Genomic DNA, 10516 nt, shown 5'->3' with positions numbered 1-10516 from the left:
TATTAGGTAATTTTAGCAATACTTTTTATTTAATTATCAGCTATATTAACCATTTTTATTATTTTAAATAAATCTTTAATTTTAATTATATTTTAAGGATACAAATTGATTTTTGAACGTTCATAATGGTAAATTTATTTTCCATACACATTTTTTGAATCATTTGACTTTTTTTAAGGAGAATTTCATTTGATATGCCTACATCAAATATTTGATGTTACATATATTTTTTTAAAAATAAAACACTGATGATTTAAATACTGAACTTCAGATCACATCTTTTTTTTCTTCTTTTTTTCCAAACAGAAGAATTTCAGCTCATTCTGTAATTAACCTCAATTTAATTAATGTAGGTTTGAATATTGTTAATCAAGAAAGTGTATTTGAAAATGGTAAAACCCATAGTCCTGTTGGAGGTTGATAAAAAGAATCACGAATACAGGATTTTACAATAAACAAAACTTTGGGTTGCTCAGACGTTTGAAATAAATTAGATAACTTCATAACTCTTGATTGTTGTTTTATAAAACGATATCTCTAACAGACACATAGATTAGATGAAGGACTTGGGTAAATGGATTTTTTCGATTTACTCCAGAGATTTCATTTATCAAAAATTGACTGTACTAAAAGAAAACAAAATAAAAAATACAGAATAAAAATTATTCACTAATTAATTGACTGATAGATTTCTATGATACCAACACTTTTATTACCCATAAAAATAAATCATTTTAAAGAACTGATATTATAAGATTGTCATTTTACACCACACGTGAATCATATTTTCGATCCTGAAACCAAACACCTTCAGGTCCATGAAGATGGGAGACGCCCATGACGAACATGGTATATCATCGCCATACCTTGGATCCGAAAGGCTCCTTGTCCCTCTTTGACCTGACCGTGTCCGAAGCCATCGCACTTCCACGCTCTGTTGTTAATATGGTCTATGTTTTTTTACATCGTGGCGTAAACTCTCCGTTTTCCTTCAGATAGACGCCATGACCAATTAGACCATGAATTCCGTACTTTTCGAATCAAGACGTGCAATGGAGCAGTTGGAGAAGCCGTGACAGGATTAGGAAGCTAAGTTTAACTGCTTACTGAAATGAGTAAAAATTAAAGCTTCTTCCGTTTTATGGAGGATATTGTTGGGGATGCGGTGAAAAAGATTGCTATTTTTTGTTCCTTTTTTGACCGCATTCCCGACTATCTCCTTCATATTCACAAAAATATGATCAATCATTTATATACAATAAACTTTCGTTATATTTTGTTTATCAACTATTGGACTCCACTAGAAGCTAAACCAGAGTTATTTAAAAGTGAAGATAAACCCCCAGGCAAGGAGGCTGGTGTTGGAAAGAGAGTATTCAGTTCAAAACAAAGAGGCCAAATTTTTTTTTTTCATATTTTATCGAATAGAATTAATACAATCTATCACGAAATAAGGGCATCAAGTATTAGTTATTAAATGTTTGATACAGTTGTTACATAATTTGATGTAAGTTATTATGGAGTGATACAGACGTATAGAGAAACTACCTATTGGTAGCACTCTAATGACGTTTTTACATTAGCAGATCTCGTGGCTATCGTCTTTTCAGGCGCCTTGGAGGATTGTCGAAGGAATGGAAGAGGAAGCAAGGTTAGAAACTAGGTTTGGATGGTTAAGGAGTTTATAATGGAAGGGATGAGATCTGGTTCGTGCTAGATCGGTTACACATGGAAGATGATTTTTTTGTGACAAAGTAACGATCATTGAGGATTTTACGATGAATTTTTGATTGTTTCGATACGAGAGGAATTCGAAGATTTAGTGGAGCCACAAAAAATAAATTTAAAATCATAATAATAACAAAATATATAAATAAATGGAAATACTATCATGATTTTTATAAACCAAAATATGAATCTATATAAAAATATAATAAAAAAAACAATATATGTAATAACACAACGCATACATGTATCACATCGAACTGCTGCAAACACCGGTATTCCCCGAAAGGCAGAGCGAGTGTGGAGGATTAAATAAAATAAATTTTTCAAAAATAAATCAATTTGATTCCCTAATTTTTTCTGGCGCAATGATTTCTCTAGTTTCTAAGAACGGCCTTAATTAGCAGAACGGTATATAAATGTAAATAATCACATCTAGCTATTAATTGCTTCCAGAACATAAACAATTGTTAAGAATTGATATGTATGAGAGGCACCAGCTGGAAATTTTTAACTTAAAATAATTTCTTTTGTCGGCATCCCAAAGATACCGCCGGACCTATGCAAATATCCATCGGCAACATATCTAAAGAAAAGTACAGAGGTATATAGATAACAGAGGTTATGCACCCTCTGGGAACGGTTGAAAGTTTGATAAACAAACAAACAGCCCGTATCTTGCACGTGGCCAGTTTAGACATCTCGGGGAAAGAACAGCGAGTGGCTAAGAGAAATAGCCGCCGTAATAGAAAACAAATAAACACCCCTATCTCACACGGGGCCTCTCTAAAAACCTCGGGAAAAATACAGTAAGCCGCCAGAAACCGGCTTTCTTCAAAGAAGAAATTTTTAAAGATGAAAGGTAGGAAAAAGACCGACTTTCGTCGAAGGTCATTGGACCTTCTCACCCCCTCTGAAAATAGAGGAACCAATCAAAGGACAGAAATCAAAAGAAGGAGGAGTCAGAAGGAGAGGAGAGAAAATGAACAAAAAGGGCAGGAGGAAAGGAGTTTGAGGGAGTCTGAGAGTTGAAGACAGTTTGAGGGAGGCTGAGAGAGGAGGACAGTCGAACAGAGTTCTAGGAGTTGAGGACACTTCTGTGACGGAAGAAGTGGAGAACAGTCTGACAGAGGAGGACAGTCTTGGAGGAGTCTGGGAGAGATGAACACCTGAAGACAGGCCGGAGGAAGAGAGAGCGGCAGCCAGGAGGCGAATATGGACGCTCTTCCGCGACAACCGCCAAGCCGACCGATGTACGGAAACAAATAAGACCTTTTCTGATGTAATTTGAATGGCAGTAGCCGAATTAATAACTTAGAGTCAGTATCAAAGATCCCAACTGGTACTTCTCAATTCATAATGTAATAATTAAAGTATAAGGAAATAAGTCTACCATGCTCTCTCATAATAGTATTCTTGGTAATGTATATATAATTGTAAATATAAAACATGTAACAAAGACTTTACTTTATAATTAATAATCCCTGCATGCCACCTCATATATATAGCATAGTAAATTAGTGAACACGATACCGTTGGATAGGAACTCCAATCACTAATTATGATATTCATATCTAGCACACTATGGCGAGGGGGTTCAGATGGTGTCTAATGTTTGAATTAAATATAGTGCATACTTTTTCAGTCAGTTCCCATCAGGAACTGATAGAGATACATAATATAAATATATAATATAAATACATAATATATATAGATAAATACAAATACATAATATAAATACATTAATATATGGATAAATTTCAAAATAATACCTGTACGGGGAACGCCTAATCGGGCTTAGAAACCCCGAAGCCCCGTACACGGCAGAATGCAATACAGTATTCACGACTATTGAAGGCGCAGCATGAGGTAATATTGCATTACATAATTTGTATAGCACAAGTCAAATCAATTTTAACCACTATGTAGTGGCAAGAAAGAATATAAGTATATATTTCTTGTAACATGATTGAACAAGCAGTGTATACATTTAAATAACTATATCTAATAATTAATTGCTTTGAGAAAATACAACGAAGGTTATGGTGAACTGGCACTAGTCCTTATTAATCCCGATTGATTCCGGGGATTAATATATAAAATTCCCTGTCTAAACTGTCCAGCTATATATATAGGGGAAACAAAGCAATTATTGGGTGACAGAATTTATCAACATAATAATGATTTGAAAAACAAAGAGAGGGATCCAAATAAAACGGGACTAGTACAACATGCAACCAAAAACAAGCACTTTTTTGAAAATACAATGATTTTACATAAAGAAAATAATATATTCAAAAGAAAATACTTGTATCCATTTACATATCTGAAAATATTAATTATACTGTAAATTTTAAAAATAGATACAAGAAATTTGAACCAACACTATGCAGAGATATTAAGTAAAATTAATTTATGAAAAATATAGGATAAATTAAATGTGGATAGCTATAATTAGCCTTGATAGGATTTTTACTAATGAAATAAAGAGGAATGTTAACAAAAATATTGTTATAATAAATAATTTTAATGCTTAAACTGAGTGGAGGAAGGTTACAAGCAAGGTTGTGATAAAAGTTTTTAATAAGTGACTGTGATAAATGAATTTTTATTTTCGGTTTTTATGTAAAAGTTGACTATTTAGGTAATTAGACATAATTTAGGATACTTATTAACAAAAGAATATGTTTACCTAATGTTTTGTTATTTCATAGAAATTATTGTTGTGACCTGGGCAGAATAGCCTGCATGAAGTTGAGAGTTTTAAAATATCTTTATTTCTAATTGTATTAAGGTAAGATAAATTATAAATAATAATGTTAAGTAATTTGAATTGTTAAAATCATACATGTAATAAAAGCTGTTTTGTAGTAGATGTCCCTGAGGATGGCCGGATTGGCCGAAACGTCGGACTTATAACAAAAATAAAATGTGTTGAGACAAAAATTGAATTATTTATTTAAACAAAATTAACCAGTCTCGAGAAAGTGTTTTTTTTAATTCTCTATTTAGATAAGTAAATCTAAACTTCCTAAAACTGCAATGATAAAAGATTCTATTAGTAACATTACAATTTTTTGTTTGTTGAAATGTTTAATATTGCTACCCCCAAATTATTACGATTTTTTTTTTTGGTAATTTTATTTTATTGAAAAAACCTCATGAACTTGCTTTGGGTCCATTTTATTGGGGTTTTAAGGAAATAAAAAACTTTGTTATGGAAACTTGTACAATTATAATGATTTTTTTTTTTATCTGATAGTAAAAAATAAAAGCTAAGAGGTCAAAGAAATAACTCACAATATGTAAAGAAAATTGTTTTTTTCCCGAAAAGTTTCAATGAATAACTATAAAAAAAATAATAATATATAACTCATTCAGTGTATTATCTTCATAAAAAATACTCAATTTTTTTTCCTCTCGTTATCATCATACAATGGGTATGATTGGACACGACTCCCTCTTAACTATGTCCTTTTTTCTTCATCATCTTGCCTTTTTTAAGGAAAGAAAGGCTATCGGACAAACGAGGTTCATAGCCTGTTTTTTTTAAACATTCATAGTTCATATACTATACATCCCCACAAAACTCAAACAATGTTGGAATTTAATTTGATTTCCACAGGGTGATAGCAGTGGCATATGGTCTATCTCTTAAAGATATAGTTGATTTCACAATGGAGTGGAATTGGAGAATGTAAAAAATTAATAACCCCAAAAGAAAGACAATATGGCACCCTCATGACCCAGTTATGACCAAATCAAAATTCCAAAACCTATATATGTTATGTAGGGAGGATTACACTTGTAAATTTTGTATTGTTTTTTTACCATAACCAGGGCAATCAGACATCTTTTACAATGCTCAGGGTCTTTCGTTGAACTGTTTCGTTGAGCTGTGAAGAACGCAGAATCTTCCAGAAGTTATTTTTGATTAAATAACATCATTAATTTTAATTTTAATGTGGTATAGCTGTTATTAGAAAATAGTTAACTTATTATAAATACGGTAATTTGTGAATTTTTTGACGTGTAAAAACTATGTTCGTCTTGAGCTGGGTTGTAAACTTCTTGTGTACAATGATCAACTTTTTCAATTGTATCTTAGAGCACTTGTAAAAGGTTTGGTGTACCAGAAATATTATTTTTATATTGTATTACATGCAATTATAGTATTTTTATATATATTGTTATTTAAAAGCTTAGTTCGTATATATATATTTTTTATACTGTTATCCATGTAAAAGTTGGTCATCATTGGAACATCCATATTGATTGTGTTTTCGTGCATTAATGTTATCACTAAGAATGTAGATAAAAGATCAACTCGAGTAGATTTAAGAAATAAGGTGTATTAAGGTAAGAATACAGAATTTATGCAAATTATGAATGTAACAAGAAGAAAAGCTGTAAAGAAGTTTTGTGAAGCTGTGCAGTAAAGACGACTCCCAGAAATCACCACTGCTGTTGACGACCACCTTGCTGGCCCCAACCTCCACTGCCTCCAGCCTGTTGCCCAGCACCTGCACCTAGAATAAGTTGTGATATTATCACCTGTCACTTTTTTTAAAGTATGAACTAAAACTTATTATATTAGCTCACCTCCAGATCTGCCTGACCTGTAGCCTACGAACTTGGAATGTGCTCCAGGAATGTTGGCTTCGTAGCCATACTGATCAGGTGTGTCTATGATGGTAGCTCCGTATTGCTGGCCGTCCGGACTGCGTCCGCTCCTGTCCTGCTGCCCCCAGCCCCCTGAGGATCCACCGCCTTGGCCCCAAGACCCAGCGGATCGAGCCCCCGTAGCTCCTCCGCCTTGGCCCCAGGCACCTCGTCCACTTCGGCCACCGCCTTGTGCTCCCCACTGTCCACCTCCTGCTCCTCCGGCACCTCCTGCCTGGCCTCCCCACTGGGTGCACAGGCATCCTGCGAAGAATAGAGACAACTGAAACACAAAGACAAAACAAAATATATAATTTTTTTTTTTTTATTAATGTGCATAAATATAATTCAGCATAGTAGCTGAAAGCGTAAAATATATTTTAGAGACAAGATGTGGAAATATGAGCTCCTACCCGGTATAATCAATAAATTTCTTCGACTACAGATAATCTACTGGTCTTTTTTAGACCATGCATTGCCGCCCAGTATTTTACACAGGTACGCAATACTTTAGGTAACAACTCTTGGGTTACACTACGTGTACCCTTTCCAAGATGGATTACATTTATTGTTGACTTATACACTATTTACTAAGAATGGAATTACTCTTTTAGTGCACAGATAGCAATTATCTGTAATCACATTGCAAACTATACTCAAGTAAACTAGTAAACCAGTAGCTCACAGTACTGGACTGCGGAAGGATACGGCAAGACATACTTTGCGAGGAATTATTAATAGAACTGTTTTATTGTATATCTTTTCCGATGTTTGAGTGTTAGTTTAGAGGTTTCAACAGATAAATGCACTATTAATGTGCCTCAAAATTCATTTTTAAGCAGCTTAACGTTTGCCCTTTTTGTGTGCGTATTGTAGGCACAAGGTTCAATTTCTCGCGTTGAGTTATGCAAACTTTTATGGCATGGAAACCACTGATGTAAAAAAAAAAAATAGTTCAATAAAACAATGAAGAGACATTTGAGAAAAAATGGTATGAAATCGGCAAACTCCGGTCATGCTAATTTTCATAAAGGTATTATAAACTATTAATCCTCAAAATAATTTAGGCAGTTCTGAACACGGAACTTAGTTGGTGATCAATTATCAGACAATCTCCATTAAATCTCATTTCACTAATTCTGTGGTTAAAAAAAACAAAGTATTTTAGGAATCTCAAGCCTTTGTGACATAAAATATTTTGACTGAAACGGGTAAATTATTCGATTGTAAGAAGTTTCGACAGATCATCACATCACTAAACTATACATCCATTTAGGCTTATTAAAATTTTATTGAAAAGCGTCTTTTAAATAATTAGAATAATAGTGTAAATCGTTTATTCAGTTGCTTTATTTTCCGTGTATATGGGTTTTTGAAGTAAGTCAGTTGTCCAGATAATGTCTAAAATAACTTATTTCTACAAGAATACAATAATAAATTGAAATGTTATATTTTTATTTTCTGACGATAGTAATATACAAATAACATCGTTAATTGGAGAGGTATTATTAAAGAAATTGAAAAACAGGTTTTATGTTTAAAAAAAAGGTACTATACAGTCAAAATTAAATTCAGGTAGATATTGTTCTAATTTTTATTTTATCGGTTAAATAAAAAATATTTTCATTAAAATATTTAAAAAATATGAGAAGCGAGGGGTTTGGGGTCTTTAAGTTTATATTATTATCTTTGTAAGACCGAATTTATTTTACTTCAAAGAAGATGTAAAAGTTATTAAACGTGCCAGTATCCAATTTCTTTTCTTTCCGACCGACCTCGGAATTATTAAACGTCTATTCCTCTCTTGAGTTAATATTTTATATCTATCAATAATATAAATTACTTTTATATTATGAAATAAATGATAAAGAAATATTATCTCCCTTTTTTGTTGCGTAACAATAATGATCCGTTTCAAACGTCAAATAGGTTTACAGATTATTTTTGGACAGCTAACGTTTGCAAATATTATATTTTATCATATAAATAATTTTGTGATTAATAATGAAAAATTTAATGTGCTATTTGTTATATAAGAAAGTGAGTAGTTCAAATAAAGTACAACTTTATTTTTTAAATATATTTTAAAACAATTAACAAGCTAAAGTTTAACTTGCAATTTATTTCTAAATTCTCTGTTAACATGTAGCTTAGTCGCTTGAAATTGAGTTCAAGTTTACAGCCCTAATAAACACGGATACATTAGTACCATTATTCGGTGATATTTTTAGGTTTGATTATCCACATCTATATAGTTTTATTACATTCTTAAGATGTTTACGGTGTACAAAGAATTATTATTTGTTTATTTTGGTTTTTAGGCCTCGCGATTATAATCGTGGTTGTTTAGCAAGGACTTTTCATAGACACAATGTTTTGTTTTTTTTTGGTTAAAAAGACCAATTCATATATGAATTCTTGTTTTTAAATACAGATTTGATTCTTGAGGAATTGATAGATTTTGCAAATCTAAGTTTCATCTTGAGATCCGTGCGCCCGTTTTGTCTAACTAGGACGCACCTGTCGGGAGAAGGGAAGGATAGATTTAATAGCATTTAAATTGAATTTTTCAACTTAAAGTTTCTGTGGATTTGACGTATATTTTATAGTTTTCCACGCTATTTTCTTATAAACTGAAAGAAAAATAATTAAAAAGTTTACCCGTCTTAATATCAACGGATGAAACTACGAAATGAGAAAAATTACTTTTTTATGAATGAGTGGCTTATAAAATTTTTCTATCTGAGCGTTTAAATTTAATTGAAAATTTACATTTTGAATTTATCCTTGCCATTAAAACATGAATGCGACTTGATACATAAAATGAGGTTTAAGACATATACTCACAACGAATGCAGACTTCATGATGGTTTATCAACTGTTAGACCACTGATGCTTCTTGAAGGATGATTACCGACTTATATACCTGAGACAGGGCAAACATCAACAGACTTGACCCTGAAAAGCTATTCAGGCTTTGAGATCAGCATTAGCACCATCTCGTCTGTTATCTTCAAGTTTTTCGTTTTGCTATGATTTGCCCTCTGCTTAGTGGCAATTAGTTTTATTTCCATGTCAGTTCTTTTTGTCAGTTCCGTCTGCCCATAGCTCCGGTTAGTCGCTCCCTACAATAGTGAGTCGTGTTCCCGTACAATGATATCCCTGTTACCTTACGCAGGCCTTTTGTGTAGGTACGGCTACATTAGCATGAGAACGGGGGCCTAAATCACCTTGTTGACACGGCGAGCAGTTAGTCATTTTTCTAGAAGATGGTAGAGCTAAGAAGGACAAAGAGTCCCGAATTACGATCGTAAAATATCAAAGCGTCTATGAAGAGTCAGACAGTATTATCCAAAAAACCAAGACTATACATTTAAAACCCAAATACAGTAATAATGATTGTATGTACAACGTAAACATCTTAGAAAATAACACAACTACACAGCTAACCATATCTTGAAATATCACTAAATAAAAGTATGTACCTCTCTCTTTGGGCTGGATTACATGTATTAAGTTGTTAAGTAGATAACTAAATGTTAATTCAATTTCAAGCACCTACATGTTAACAGAGATTTTATAAACAAGTTGTAAGTTAACATTTATATAAATATCTTTATTTTTCGGTTTAGTTGGAGTGCGGAGCTTTTCATTTCAAACATTTTGACAGGCACAAGTTAGTTGAACGCATAAGAGTGGTGAATAGGTCAGGTTTAAGTTAATTTTTTTTTAATATCAAAGTTTCTGACCACTAAAACCTACTTGTTTGTATGTACATGTAATAAGATGGCCTCGAGATCCTTTCTAGAAATGTTATTGGAATTCTATAGAAGAGTAGATCCTCCACATATCAGAACCATGCGATTGTATAACTAATATCAAATTTACTTGTATATATTTTTAATACAGTTGTAGATATCAATAATTTTTTTTTAAATAAAAAAAAATAATGTCCAAGTGGATGATAAATAAAATGTAAACATATATGTAATTTTAATTTTGTATCTAATGCATATCGCATAACTCCATATTTTTTCTGTATCTCGTGTCCCACTTTAGACAAAAAATAATTAAAGGAATTTTCTGATATCCGTAGTGTATTCAAATATTCTTTTTTATCTTCTTTAGC

The 10516-nt window shown here is 32.3% G+C and overlaps 1 protein-coding gene across 1 annotated transcript; it reads right to left on the bottom strand.

The window, feature by feature from the left end:
- Positions 1-6057: 6057 nt before the first annotated feature.
- On the bottom strand, positions 6058-9292 carry LOC106690328 (heterogeneous nuclear ribonucleoprotein A1). The gene is made up of 3 exons (XM_014435730.1): positions 9235-9292; positions 6328-6670; positions 6058-6254 (listed from the first exon to the last, which is right to left on the bottom strand). Exons 1-3 carry the CDS (start codon positions 9250-9252, stop codon positions 6181-6183), a joined length of 435 nt encoding a protein of 144 aa, XP_014291216.1. The 5' UTR covers positions 9253-9292; the 3' UTR covers positions 6058-6180.
- Between the last annotated feature and the right edge of the window lie 1224 nt (positions 9293-10516).

Source organism: Halyomorpha halys, unplaced genomic scaffold (assembly GCF_000696795.3).
Source record: "Halyomorpha halys isolate HHAL.00 unplaced genomic scaffold, Hhal_1.1 Scaffold1664.1, whole genome shotgun sequence".
Taxonomy (NCBI): Eukaryota; Metazoa; Arthropoda; class Insecta; order Hemiptera; family Pentatomidae; genus Halyomorpha; species Halyomorpha halys.
This window is presented reverse-complemented; position numbering and strand designations above follow the sequence as displayed.

Excerpts from the sequence above, each read along its gene's own strand:
- LOC106690328 (XM_014435730.1), bottom strand. Across the intron at positions 6,255-6,327 it reads CAGGTCAGGCAGATCTGGAG|GTGCAGGTGCTGGGCAACAG; the intron begins GTGAGCTAATAT and ends AACTTATTCTAG.